Source organism: Lichenostomus cassidix, chromosome 6, assembly GCF_008360975.1.
Source record: "Lichenostomus cassidix isolate B80296 chromosome 6, HeHo_3.0, whole genome shotgun sequence".
Taxonomy (NCBI): Eukaryota; Metazoa; Chordata; class Aves; order Passeriformes; family Meliphagidae; genus Lichenostomus; species Lichenostomus cassidix.
Window position 1 is genome coordinate 11,454,262 of NC_139487.1, and position 14,173 is coordinate 11,468,434.

The 14,173-nt window shown below is 46.4% G+C and overlaps 1 protein-coding gene across 2 annotated transcripts in view; it reads left to right on the forward strand.

Annotated features, from left to right (window-relative positions):
- The window catches only part of SH3PXD2A (SH3 and PX domains 2A), a 241,894-nt gene that overhangs the window by 63,743 nt on the left and 163,978 nt on the right, over positions 1 to 14,173 (forward strand). For both annotated transcript variants that reach the window (XM_085064899.1, XM_085064900.1), the window contains exon 3: positions 6,259 to 6,334. In XM_085064899.1, coding sequence (XP_084921025.1) covers positions 6,259 to 6,334 — 76 coding nt within the window. The remainder of the gene's footprint in view (positions 1 to 6,258; positions 6,335 to 14,173) is intronic.

The window sequence follows — 14,173 nt, forward strand, 5'->3', positions numbered from 1 at the left end:
GAGATAGGCTGTTGTGTTCTCCACTCTCTTGCTTGCTTTCACCTGCTGACATTTCAATGTTGATATGTTACCTATTAGCATGAGATCCATTCCCTGGAAATGGTGGCTAGCCATCTTTCTTAAGTGAAAGACCCCCTTGGATTCCCTGGACTTGGAATATGCTACAGATGGACAAGCCCACAAATGAGAGGATAATCATATCTGAAAACCACTGATAATACTTCTTCCATTTGCTCTTCTGTCCTGATGTTTTTAGATGAGTGTAGTTTCTCTGAATTCAGTCTCTGACTTCTGCTCTGCAGCATAAGGCTCAGAGCTTTTGATGGCTCTTGATTAAATCTCATGCCACCTACCTGAGATCCATCTCACATTTTGCAACAGCAAAAGCAGAGACATGACCAGATAAGTTTATCCACAGGAAAACTCTGGCAAGATGACAGAATTCAAGCCCATCCTGGCCATTCCTCTTCTTTCAGATCACATGGTTTATAATTCAAAATATAGCTGATGATGCTGAAACCATTAGTCCTGTCAGGGAGCAGCACAGCTGGTTTCCAACTTCAAAATGAAAGGAAATTACTGCAGCTCCTCAGGGGTTTAATTAATAACTCCTATTCTGGTATGTTGCCACTCCTCATCACAACTTGTGCTAGGGACTTTCAGTCTTTTCTGATTTGCAGATGCCCTTAACCCCTCTTGCTGAGCGTGTAAGTTCCATCATCACTAGTTTCAGATCCCTGGTAGTATCTTTGCTTTTCTCCTAGTTTATTTGGCAGACTCTCTTAGAAGTGTGCAAGCAACCCAATACATGTACAGATGCCTCCTCTCCTCTTCCCCATCTCCCAGTTGGCTGTAGCCCTCCTTTCCTCCTTGGGACTCCAAGCTCAGATCAGCCACGTGAGAAGGGATGTGCCTGATGCCTGATTGTCCTCATGTACTTTACCTTTCGAGTCCAGCAGTGTCTAAACTAAAGTTCTTGTCAGCTTGCCTAACTTTTAATGAAAACCGCATTTTCTGATGAGGGCTTGGAAAAAGAGAAGCTGACGTGCCTCTTGGCATTCAGTGTAGGAATAACTGTAGTCTTGGGACCACTTGAGTGGCCAAGAGTAAGGTGGCAAGCTGTGGTTTCTAGGGGCATCTTGCAAAAACTCTGCTGCTCTTGGTATCTTGGTCATGGTTTGATTTTCAGCTATTCTTTCTCTGGGACACAAGTAAATTATACCTCAGAAAGGGAGTGAGGCCCCATCTTTTTCTGTAGAAGGTCAGAGTCCTTTATAGTTTTGCAATGGTAGATGTTGTTTTGCTTGCCAGAGTAAGAGACTTGCATGAAAGTAGTCCTCAGGATCGTTGTGTTATAAATAAATCTCCCCGTGACTGCAGTGCTGACCTCCTGTGGAGCTTTGATTTTTATCTGTGCACATGGCAAACCTGCATCCACTTGAAAAGGAACCAGAAAGATTTTCACACTGTTCCGAGATTATGTGGGTGTCCTCATTTGCTCATTTTAAGACGAGGACTTCACTCTTCTAATCAGAGGAGTTAAAGCTGCTGCAAGGAAGGAAGGGGAGGAACCAACAGTCCAGCAGGAACCCATTATAGTTTGTGGTGTAAGGCATAGGTGGAGGTCAGGTAACTGTCTCAGTGGATTAATTTCAGGGAGTTGGATTTAGACACAAACTTCCAAAACCTCAAAACCAAATCAGGAACAAAGTTCCTTCTGGCAAATGCCACAGGTTCAAGCCATTGAACAGTTTATATGTTCATGTCCCCTGCACTGGTTGGTTTGTAGCAGAGTAAAAGCCTCTCCTGCAAAAGAGAAGTTGCTCCATAGTCTTAGGTGCTGAAAGTCCTTATGTCTACAGCAGAAAGAAGTGTTGCTTCATGAAAATTTAACCAAGATAGGTAAAATGTAGTAAGTCAATAATTATCAGGAAGATGCTTGGCTCCTCATCATCAGAGATGCTTCCTGTAGCACCTCAAAGGGCACTTGTTTTTCTTTATTAGGATTTTTAACCATTGTTACTGGTGTTAACAATGTATCCAGTGTTACCATTGCAAGGCAGATGGGGCAGAATCTTATTTTCACAGCAGTGCTGATATGAAATGGCCAGAGATGCTGTTATCTGGCAAACCCAAATGGTTCTTGTCCGTAGGAGTAGCTCTTCCTTCATCCCATATTTGCATTTTAGGTAAACGTGGCCTGAAGCAGAAAAGATGAGAAGGAAGATGCTTGGAGAAGTGGATGACTTGACACTCTGAAATCTTATTATTTCATTCTTGCAAGTCAAGTGATTTCATGGTTATGTACAAATAAAAAGGAGTGGAGTGGGCCAGTGCTCTTCAGTCTGCTCTCATTTTAATGAGCAGCAACTCACATGAGTAATTCCTTTGATTTTTAATGGGATTAATTGCATGATCATTTGCTGACCACTGCAACAAAGTCATAATCTGGACCACAAGGTTTTATAGCAGGTCTTCTAATGGAGTTTTGGGCAGAAGCAAGAAGAAAGGGGCTCAGCAGGAGGGACTGTGCAGGACTTGGGTAGGAAAGATGTCAGCAAACCCAGAGCAGTTTGGAGAAACAAAGCCTGGAGAGGCAATTTTGGTGGTGAGTTATTTGTGGACATGCATCTGTTGTGCCAGAAGTGGGAGTGGGATGTGTTTGTTCAGCCTGACTCCAGACATGCTGCCTGAATGGATGGAAAGCTCACTTCCTGGTTTCCATATACCCTCCCTGTTTCCAAATGGATCCTCCACCCTGTGACACAGGGACATGCTAACAGGTTTCTTTCTGCTCACCACACCAGTCATGCAATTGGAGGCTCCTCCTCATTGAAAGCAGATGAACTGAGCTCCTCCAGGTTTGCCAAAATGCACTTGCCAGCTGTGTTTTCTTGTCTCCCCAAAACCAGCTACATCCCTAATTCAATTCTTCTTGACTCTGCATCCAGACTTCCCTTCTTTGCCTTCATACTGGCATTATTTTACTCTAGGTGACAGAATTGCTTTCTGATTTAGCAAACTTTGTCCCTAAGTTAACTGTCATTTATCAAAGATGTGAGCAGCATCTTGTAGAGACTGCCTATGTCTGAGCAGAATAACCTGGGGCATTAAGTGAAGGGTTTTTTTCATCAATCACATATGTATTTGCAGTTACAACAAGAATAACTTCCTTTAATGGAAAAACATTTGTCAAGAGACAAAAGAGTTTTCGACTTTCAGATGCTCTGCAGACTTCTAATTAAGAGAACTGAAAATCTGTTTATTGGTCTTTGTTAATCGTGTGAGGAAAGGACTGTGCCTACCAGGAGGAGTTTTTGATGTTCAGCCCTAAGCTTTCTTCATTCCCAGCTACTCCACTTGTCTCCTCTTACCAGAGCTGGGCTGAGTGGAGATGTTAGGCATTGGCTCAGGACACCCCATCAACTTCGGAAGATTTGAGATGTTTCATTCAGGTCCACTGATGTTTTTTTCTCCTGCATATGTCTGTTCCTTATCTTCCACTTTGCATCCTTCTCTGTGGGTGGGAGGACAGAGAATCCTGCTTTTCTAGGACTTTAGATCTAACTTACACTGGCTTTGAATGGCAGAACTGGGTGCATGAAAATGCTGAGGAAGGCTCCCTGCTTCTGCTGCACTGTTTTTGACTGTGACATCCTGAAGGGTTTCCTGCATGGCAGAGCTCAATGACAGTCTCCACCTTCCAGTCGTGTTGCAGGTTCTCTGTGCTGTCCATGCTCATCTGTATGGATGTTCTCATGCTGGGAGTGTTTTTTGAGGCATCAATGAGAATAGCTGGGCACAGGGGTAAGAGTATAACTGCTGGGCTGCTATTTTGTCCTTGCTTAGGTTCTTTTTAGGTCTGTTGTGTTTCCCATGGCTTACCAGAGATTCAACCAGTAGTTTCCCCCTGAGCCTCTAGTGTAGCTGCCCAGCACCAGCCTGTTTCTCTGGCTGGCACAGCACAAATTCCAGACCCAACTCATTGATCCAGGGGCCAATCCACACACCAGCAGCAAGTGGTCTGTGGTCAGGGGCTTGGAAAGGGACCCTCACACTCCTCTGTGGATACCCAGCCTCACAGTTCTCCATGAGTGCCCAGCCTTGTGTGGCCTTTTAGAAGGGCAGCCACTTTCGGCCTTGTCTTCAGTTTCCCACTGGGATACTGTCTCATATATTGAAAAGGATGAAAAAACTTCCATACTTCCTGGGGATTTTACACTGGGACAGGCCATGTCCCCATGAATTGCATCCATAGCTTCTGTAGTGCCCCTGCCTCCCCCAGCTCCCTGCCATCCACACCCTCCCAGTGGAGGCAAGAGCTGGGGTGGAAAGTGTAATCTAGGAAAGTTTAGCCAAACTCTTCCAGCTGCAGTTTATTGTATCTATTTTGCTGATATCCACCCTTTAGATAAATAACACTAAGTTATACACGTTGTGACTCTCTTGATGTGGTTAAAAAGGCTTGTATTAGCCAAGCTAATCTAACTCCAAGAATAACTATGGGAATTTGACTGTATCAGTTCCAGCTTGAATCAGTCACCGCATAGTAAAGTGAGAATTGCCTTCCTGCCTGAAAGTGTAGCCATAGTGAAACTTCAAGTCAGTAGGTGGGGATTCCCTCTCCCTCCTTTTTTTTTTCCTCTGCTTTGAACAAAACTCCTGCCCATGCCTGACCTCAGACACCCAAGAGCTCTACCTGCAAGAAAACAAAATTTCCCATTTTCAATAAAAAACATGTCTCTGTAGGCAGAAAAGCGAGTTAGCTAACAATCCGCAAAGCTATGGTCTATTTATTTACCAGGCTGACTCCCTGATGGGGAAACATGTGGGATCTTTTAAGTTCTTCTCCTGCACAGATGTTCCTTCTACTCCCGAGTTTCCTCTTGATCTTTGGTTTGCTGTGCCATATGGTGAAAACGCTGGGGATGTTGTGTGCGGTGGAAGACGAGAAGGATTCTGCGTGCCTAAAACAAAACCAGTAAAAAATTAAAAAAAAAAAAATCTGACTGTTTTTACCCCAAGTTAGCAAAAAAATATTTTTACAAGGAAATCTGTTGAGCTAGCAAAACCGCCGTTAACTCGCACAGCCTCCCTGTTGGACACATAGCACTGATGAGAATAAATGCTGATTGATCAGGATCCCCTCCCTCTCCCCAGCTCTTGCTGCCACTTTGGGTATTTGTACTGAGCTACAGATCCAGTTCAGGTGAGGAGACAGGGGTTCTGCAAGGCCAGGTAACATGACTGCTTGCTTTTCCTTCCTTGCCTTCCTCAGAGATCACAGGGGCTGCTGTGGACTGTGAGACGAAAGACATCTCTCCTGGTCTGTTGGAAAAGAGCCCTGGGGCTGGCAGGAGCTTTGGAGTTCCCCCTGCTTGAGGGAGCCAGGGCTTCTGTGTAGGGAGGGACATAGAGCATTGCACCCTGCATCTGAAATGTGGGGAAGAATGAAATAGAATGTGAAGATTTGGGTATCTACCTTGGTAGCACCATGTGCTGAATGAGAGTGAGAGGCTGCAGAGGGTGAATGGGAGGGATGAGAGGCTCTGGCAGTTTTCAGGGCTGGAGTTGGTCTCTTTCGGACAAGTCCATGAAGGTGCCACTGGAGGAGGTGCATCTTTCTGTCTGAAGCCTTTCAGCTGCTCTTCAGCCTCAGTGACATTGGTCCATCAGGTCTTATCACCCAAGGAGATAGTGTAGGGCTCCTTTAGGAATGTCACATCAGCATGCAGCTTTCCTAGGCTTGTGTCCATAGTAAGTCACTCACCTCTGTCTCCCAGGAATGCTCTTTCTTACTGGATCAGGGCAGTGGGCCGTGTCTTGCCAGAAAGGCAGAGCAGGTGTTTTATTAGCTATGCTTTCATCTAGTTGCCTGAACAGCGTTTTTAGCCAGGAGGGTGGTCTGTCACATGGACAGGTAAAACCTTTTGCTCCATCAGCACAGGCAGGCTGTGTATTAGAGACAAGGCGTGTGTTTTGTAGCAAGAAATGGGAACCTGATTTTAGAACCACAGCAAGGCCAGGCTCAGCTGTCTGCCTGGGCCCCGTCCCAGCTCCTCTGTGCTGCCAGAAACTTGCCCTCCCTTTCTTGGAGTGAACTGTATCATACCTTTTTAAGTACAGGCTCCTCTCCAACAAGACAAAGTAATTCCTGCAGTTGCTTTTGTCTTACCACACACTAACCAAGAGATCCCTTGGTCCCTATGCAGACAGTCCATGTTTCCCCCTAAGATATTTTTTGTGCTTCCTTTGCAGATGCAGCTTCTGGACAAGTTTCCTATTGAAGGAGGCCAGAAAGATCCCAAGCAAAGAATCATTCCTTTTCTACCAGGTAATGCTGTGGGGAAAGCCCTAAATAAGATGGGTGAGAGCAGCTGGAGACTGCAGTTCCCCAGCTACTGTCTCTAGTACTTTTTGTGGCCATTCTTATAAATGCCTTTTCTCTGAGAGCTCATACATCCAGCTTTGTGATACCAGACTTCCACCTCCTCCTAAAATACCTAGCATGGTGTTTAGGGCTCTCAAGGGATCTTGCATCAGTTGTTCAGATTCAGGTTGGCTCGTGCCCTGTCACACAAAGGGATTTGATGGCTTCTGGGGGGCTGTGTCTGTGGGGTGCAACCAGGCAGCTGGAGCTTGGGAGACCACTGGGGTACCAGAGTCAGTCTTTGTCATTTCTGGATGCTGTGGCTCTGCAGAAGCTGTTACTGTACCATAAGGAATGAATAACTGGAGTTGCCACTGGGATAGAAAGGAAACAGAAAGAAGGTTAAATGCAAATAGGGATTTCTGCAATGCCGGTCAAAAAGATACTAACTTACCTTTTTGGTCTAAGCCACTGTCCCTCTGACAGCTTTCAGAGAGGGTCTGGACATGGTGGATATCCTGTCCTCAGGCTAACAGCACACACTTCTACAGAGCTTCTTCCAGCAGTGACTGCAGGGATGGCATGGGGGAGATGAGCCAGACCACAGTGTGCTCTTGGAAGTGCAGGCTCTGGCAGCTCCCTATTGTCTGACTGCACGATTCTGGCTGTTGGCTTAAGGTTTGGCTCGCTGCACTGCCTGCCAGGATAAATGGAGTATTTTCAGCCTGTTAAAAGTTCTATTCAGTCTCTCGCTATAAAAAGGACATCCCAGCTCCTCCCTGAAGGTCTGTGAAGGGAAGCTGGGATGGGAGGGCTTAGTCCTCTCCAGGAGCGTGCTGTGGTCCCCAGTACTATCTGCAGGCAAAGCAGTTGCTCCAGATGTGTGGTGAGCACAGCTCCAGGGTTACTGGGGAGTAGGGACTTAGAAACCAGCAGTACAAATACATGACACAAACATCAGAGACACAGCAGGGCAGCACAGCTGCCTGGCAGCATCCTGGCAGCCTCCATCGACCTTGTGGAAGGCAGTCCCAGGCATGGGGTTGGCTCTCTGCAGTGTTCTGTGCTGCATCCAGACTGCAGCCAGAGGAAGGTGGTGTTGCAATCCATTTCTAATCCGGAGAAGTCCAAGAGTGAGCTCTCTTTCTAGCTGTGTCACCAACAAACTGAAATAGAGAAATCACTTTGTGAAACCTCTTTGTGATAAGAATGGATACTACTGCCCTGCCTTTCTTGCTGGAAGGCATTTTGAGATCCTTGAAAGCACTGTACAGGAGTGCAGATGGCTTATGTCACATAAAGTGCCATAGGAAAATCTTGTCTGCATGTAGCATTTGTTCCTCCTGTGTTGACTGTCACTGGCCTATCTGTTTTATTTGCTCCTAGAAAAATGTTGGCTGACTGCAGATGGCTGCAGCTCAGCCTTTGTGCAGATCTCAGTGATGGATGTCCTGATATATGGGTGTGTAGTATTTGCAGAGGGTGAGATAAACCCCATATGCCCATTACAACACTTCCACCTTTCCCACCCTCCAGCAACATGAGGGAGATGGTACTGCCACATGTCCTTGAAGGGAAGAGTTATATCTGGAAAACATTTGGGTTGACTTAGTGTCCCAAAGAGAGAACCTGCCAGAACAGAATAGAACTCAGCTGTATTTAATTTAAAATTTCTGTGATATATGTTCTACTTTTGATATCAAATCTCTGCCTCTTTCTTGCTGAACTGATGAACAGCCCTTGCTGCTTTACCCAGGAACAAGGTGACTCAGCTAAATGTCAAACAATGTCAAACTGCGTTAAATAAACTAGCTGCCATAATTAGAATACGCATGGCATTTCTGCAGCTGGAGCCGTGGATTACGGAAATGAATACCTAGCTATAAACTCCCTTAATTAAGAAATGGCAAGGCAGATGTTTGTACTTAAATCCTACTTTATGAAGATGTTATGGTCTTGCTTGCTTATTACGGGCCTGATTCAGCTGAGCTGGAGGGGCTCTGCATGCTGGGTTCTGAGTGCCTGGGGTTTGCTGTGCCACTTGCAAGGTAGGACAAATCCCCCCATCAGGTCTGGCTGGGGAAGTTGGCACATTCCATCCTGCAACTCTTGTTTGTCAGTGCTTTCCTGAAATAATAATTAGTACTTGACTGTGCTGGAAACCTTTTACCTATAAAACCAAGGAAAGTGTAATGGAATTCAGAGCCTTGCCCCACAAGGAGAGATAATACTGGATTCACCAGCAGCAAAGTGGAGTTCTTCTTTCCTCCAGACACCTTTATCTTCCATCAGTTTCTTCCTTCAAATATAATTACCCTCACTTCTCCCTTACACAAATAAGGACTCCATGGCTTTCACTGCCATGAAGAGGTGCAGGGAAATTATAAACAGTGCCAGGTAATCCTGTAGAAAATGTCCTGTGGACAATTTTGTAGTTTTGTTTTACTTTTTGAGAGTCACTTCTTTGTCTTAATTTTTTTGTGGTTTTTTAACCACAAAAATACCAAAAAATACCAAAAGGGCAAAATTGATATTTTTGTCTCTTTTCCTCATTTTATTTTCTTGCCATTACTTTTTCCTTTCTTCTCTCTGATTTCTTTTTGTAATGTTGGAAAATACTGCATCAGGAGAGGTTGTGCAGAAGAAAACTGCATAAGAAACTCCATGGAGTGGCCAGAGATCATTTTTGTAGTTGGTATGAATTTTATCCTTTGGAGGGAGATTGTGGAAGAGCTAGAATAAAATTTGCTGCAAAAACCCCTCTCTAGACCAAAGACAGTTTGTTGCTCTAAGAAGACATGGATGGAAAGTGCTCTGTGAATATACCAGTATGGCTGTTGGTTGAGCCCATTTGCAACACACTGATTTCTCCATCACCTCTCCTGCTGCATATCTGAAGAACGATCTTTGGAGTGTGGATGAAAAGTTTTGATCCCTCCCTGTCAGGTACTTTTACATCTGTGTCAGCAGAGAGAAGGGGTTATGGATTCGGACTCCGTATTTCAGGGATCTTGAGGTAATTAATGAAGGAATTTCAGCAGGAAGGAGAAGACTTGTCTGCTGAGCTTCTGGAGACCACAGTAGCAAATGGAAAGGCAGAGACAGGGCGATGCAACTCTGGGATTAACAGTTTTGCAATGGTTGACCCAAGACTCCAGGGCTTGCATTGTTTTTCATTTCTCTTGGCTCTAAGTGGGGGAGCCATCTGGAGACAAAGCTGAAGCTGGAGAGATGTCAGCTCTTCTTCCACTGTGTCATCCAGAGTGCAGCCCTGGGGAAAACATGTTGCATGAAATCATCATGTCATGCTGGGTGCTGGGCTGCAGATCCTGCCTTGGAGAGAGGCTTGGGCTTGCCATGGCATGGAGGGCTGGGCATTGATGATGGCAGCCCCTTGCACTTCCCACATAGATTCCAGCTTCATCTGTGCCTGGACTTCAAACCACGGAAGAAACAGGAGGGTTTTACATAGCATCTGCTGGAAGGGGAAGGTCCTCGCTGGGTGCCTGCTCTGCAGCTTCCGTGCTGCCTGGAGAGGGAGACAACCTGTTTGAGGAGACAGCTTTGTGTGCCTGGTTCTCCTAACTCTTGGGAAGCTGAATCCTATCCAGGGGAGCAGGGTGATCAGCGCAGGCTGCCCTACCAGCTTGGTCAGGCAGCTGGAGATACAACACCCCAGCCTGGCTCCAGTCCCTGCCTCCAGTGCTTGGGAGCCTCTACCAGAGAGGCACCTTCTTTCTTCCTTTTTTCCCCACTCAGGTTTTCCTCCTCCCTTGACTAGGGTGAGGAAAGAGGAAACCATCCATTTTGGGGCATGTGCTGCCAGCAGAGCTTGGTGGCAGTGTCCCAGGGCGCCGGCAGGGATGCCAGCGTGGGGGATGAGGTGTCACCCAGCCACTGTCACCCCACTGTGCCCCGCTGACTTGCTCTGCCCCTGAGAAGAGAAACGCTCCAGCACCATCTCAGAGGGCTCTCTGGGCCTTTCTCCTTCCTCGGCCCCGGGGCAGTGGGAGCACACGGTGTGACTGCATTGGCGTTTGGTGGACTCAGGGCAGCAGAGATCCCTGCAGGCAGTGCCAGTTCGGCCCTGTTCTCTGCTCCAGAGCTGGGGCGCGTTGCTCCGGTGGGGTGAGCCGATCCCTGCCGGGAGGGCTTTCCCTGACTCCTTCATCTCCGGGCCACACTCCCGGCTCCCCCGAGCAGCCCCAGCCTCGCCCAGCCAGGTTTGCTGCAGGCTGTTCCTGCAGCAAAGGGGAGTCGGAGGAGCGAGGCCTGGCCGAGCGTGGAGCCGTGTGTGAGTCAGGAGGCTGCGGGAAGGGAGAGGCTGGCGCGGGCGGCCGGCCCAGCACCGCCCAGATACCTGGGGCTGCCGAGGTGCCCGGAGCCTCCCCGCTTTGCACAATGCAGGAGCATGGGGAATAACCTCTCGCCAATGCCGGCTGCCACCTTCCTCACCTCCGCGTCTGCCGCTCCCGGGCTGAAGCGGGGAAGGAGATCTGCCGATGAACTGCATCCCAGGTGCTCATGTCTGCTTTTTGGTTTCGGTTTGAGGTGTTGGCTTGGGTTTTTTCCCCTCCCCTTTCCAGGGCTGGCTTTTGGGTAAGACGAGCTGAGGGAAAAGGCTTCAGTAGGTTTGCAACAGCAGGATTTCATCCACGGCGATGAGAGCGGGGTTGGTTTTTTCCCTCACAGCTTTGTATGTTTCAGCTTTGCGCTTTTTGTTTTGCTCAGGGCTGGTGGAGAAGCAGTGTTTTGTTCACAGATCGTGTGCTGGAGCAGAGGTGATGGGTTCATCCTCACACAGCCCTCAGACCCAGCCCTTCATGCTCCACCTGTGTACATCAAGCCAGGATCAGCAGAATTAGGATGTGGCTGTGTGGAATTTTGTCCAAGGTGCTGCATTTCAGCAGTGTGCAGTGCATGGAAAGTGTTTTTAGCCTTTATTCTGCCCACCTTGGGAGGCAGGGGGATAATGACTGTAAGGCACACACTGCCCTAGTACTTTTAGAGATATTTTTATTGCAAGCTGTTTTCTGCTTTGGAGAGCTGGTTGCTAGCAGAGCATTTAAAAGGAAATGCATTCCCTGTCCTAATTATTAGATGTATTTTATGTTCAGATTTGTTTTTAATTTTTGATTATTCTGTCCTGCAGCAGTCTGAGCCAGGGCAGCAAGTTATTAGTAAGTGATTTTCTTTTTTTTTTTTGGAGTAATTTTGAATTAATTAGAATCTCATTTCCAATCTACTCAGAAATGAACTGTGTTGCAGCAGTTCAAAGCCAGTCAAAAAGTAGCTTAAAGATTAAAAAACCCAAGAGAGATCAGATAAAATTCTCTTTATCAAGTCACATCTTACATTTTAGACTAAAATATGAATTAAGTTTTTTGAAATGGTGTTTCTCTAATATGCAGGGGTAGTCTTACAGCTGTGATAGGCATACACACACACAGAGCAGTCTCAGATGTCTAGTTTGCTGAGCCTTACCTGTGTAACATGAATAATCAAGATGTTCTGCTGTGCTTTTCTGAATATGAGGCAACAAAGTCTCAGAAGAAAGAGGGGCTCTGTGCCCATCCTCTTCCACCCACCTGCAATAAGGCAGCATTGCAGTCCCCTGTCCCCATCTCAGAGGAGCTGCCACGGGGTGGAGAGGTGACCCATGGCACTGTGGCATGAGATGCTGGGGACTCAAACAGCTATAAAAATCTTTTTGAGGGTCATTCCATAATGCAGTGCAATTTCATTTTAACATACATGTTTTACATTTTCTTGCCTGTTTTTTTGAAAGGGGAGAGTACTTCCAGGTTTAAAACAAACCTATGTTTGAGCCTGGATATTGTGTTAGCAGGACAGTGAACAGGTCCTTGGCTTCTTTCCACTCCACCTTATTTAGGACTTGGGTGATGCTGAGCTTCTGGTGAGCTGCCCTTCAGCAGCTCCTATTGTTTGAGTTAGTGGTTTCTATTGTGTCTTTCTATTTTCTGCCTTGCTAGGAGAGCTATTGTGGAAAATTCATCTCCTGTCTCTCACAAGAGGAGAATGGATTTCCTGTCGGCTCCAGGCTTGAAGGGAAAGCAGGGGCTGCCGGGAGGAAGTGGCTGTTCCTCAGCCGGGCGGCAGGAGGATTGATGATTTTGAGGGGAACAGGCGTATTCTTTTCTTTAGGCTCCGTGGAGATATTTTTAGGGTTTAAGTGTTTTCTGGTTGAAAGACAAGTCGTCAAGTATGAGGTCATAGGATGCCCTAAGGCTGCTGCCTATTGAAAAAGCTGTGGAAAAGGCAAGGCCAGCGCCAGCTTTCAGAGCTGCCCACTGAGGAGGGAGCTGGAGCTGAAAGGAGCCCCACAGATGGGAGTGCAGGGGGCTGCTGGCTTTGTATGCTGAGCTTGTTTCACAGGTCAGGCCTTGTGAAGGTCTTCAGGCATTAATAGGGCATGAATCAAGGGTCTGGTTCCATTACAAAAGGAAGAAAAAGTGGAAAAAAATAGTGCTGGTGTCTGCCCAAGTACCTGGTCCTCCTCTCTCTCTCTTTCAGTCTCTTCTGAGTCCTTTCTCAACGTACAGATCCAAAATCCGTCAGCTGACAGCTGAAATTAGGGGCTGAAATAGAATAAAGCTGCAGAATCTTTTTCTGGGGCTTGTAACCCACTCCTCTCACACAGGTTAAGAACGGGTGTTTTGCTCAACCAGAAACCACCTCTGGGCAGAAATCAGCATATGCAAAACATGATGTGCCTCTCATTAGACCACTTGTATCTCCTGATGAGGATTTTTTAATGATCAAGCCACAGTTTGAAGTAAAAACAAAGAATGGAAAGGGATTTGGGTTTCCTTGAAGCCAGAGCTAATGGGGTTTATTTATTTTTTTTGCAGCTCTGGATGCTAGACTGAAAGGCCAGGGAAGGTTTTCAGTGTAGTCTAGCTGCCTGGACTCCTTGGGGAAATATACAGACGTTTTTACACAGAAATTAGTTGGATTTTGCTTCTTGTTTTTAAAGGCAATAAATAAACACGATTATAGACTTGAAAAGGAGATTGAGCTGCATTGGGCTCGTCGTTTCCTCAGGCAGCCATTCCAGATGAGTGTGCCCTCTACTACTATAATTACTTTTTAAAAATAACTCTGCAAGTCTGTAATCTAAAGTGGGTGGTATGTAGCAAGTCTGAGAGCATTCTGCATTCAACCCACAGACTGGGGAGAGGGTGACTTTATATAAGGGTTTGCTTGTCTTCCCCTCTGGTCTGAAATCTGACTTTTTCCCACAATCCGTCAACAAATGGCCCATACAATGAAAGTGCTTTTTAACTCAGGAGTCAAGCTTTGCCAGGGACTCAGATGGCTTTGCAGCCCCACAGGCTCTAGATATTCCCTCTGGATATTACTTATCTACCTAATTTTGTCTTTGTTGTATTCAGATTTAAGTTGCCTGGGCAATAGAGAAGGACCCACAGCTAAGTAATAGTCTAGACCTCTGTTTGAATCTGTTTTCAGCCCACTTTGCCTTTTGGCTGGGCCAGCTGATTTATTTATGTACTCACATGCTTAAAATAGGTTGTGGTTATTTTTTTTCCTGTAGATTGGAAACAATGAACCTGGGAATTTGCTGCTTGATTGCAAGTGATTTCTCCTACTTTATTTTTTCTATCTGTTGAACTTTCCAGGTGCTGATGTTCTCTAGTGTGGTGCGTTTGCAGACCTCCCTGCTCCACAATGGAACTTTTTCCAGGCTCTCATTAACATGTTTGTCATTACTTATAAGGGGATCTTTATACTCAGGAGCAGAGTGAGGGGATACTGCAGGCA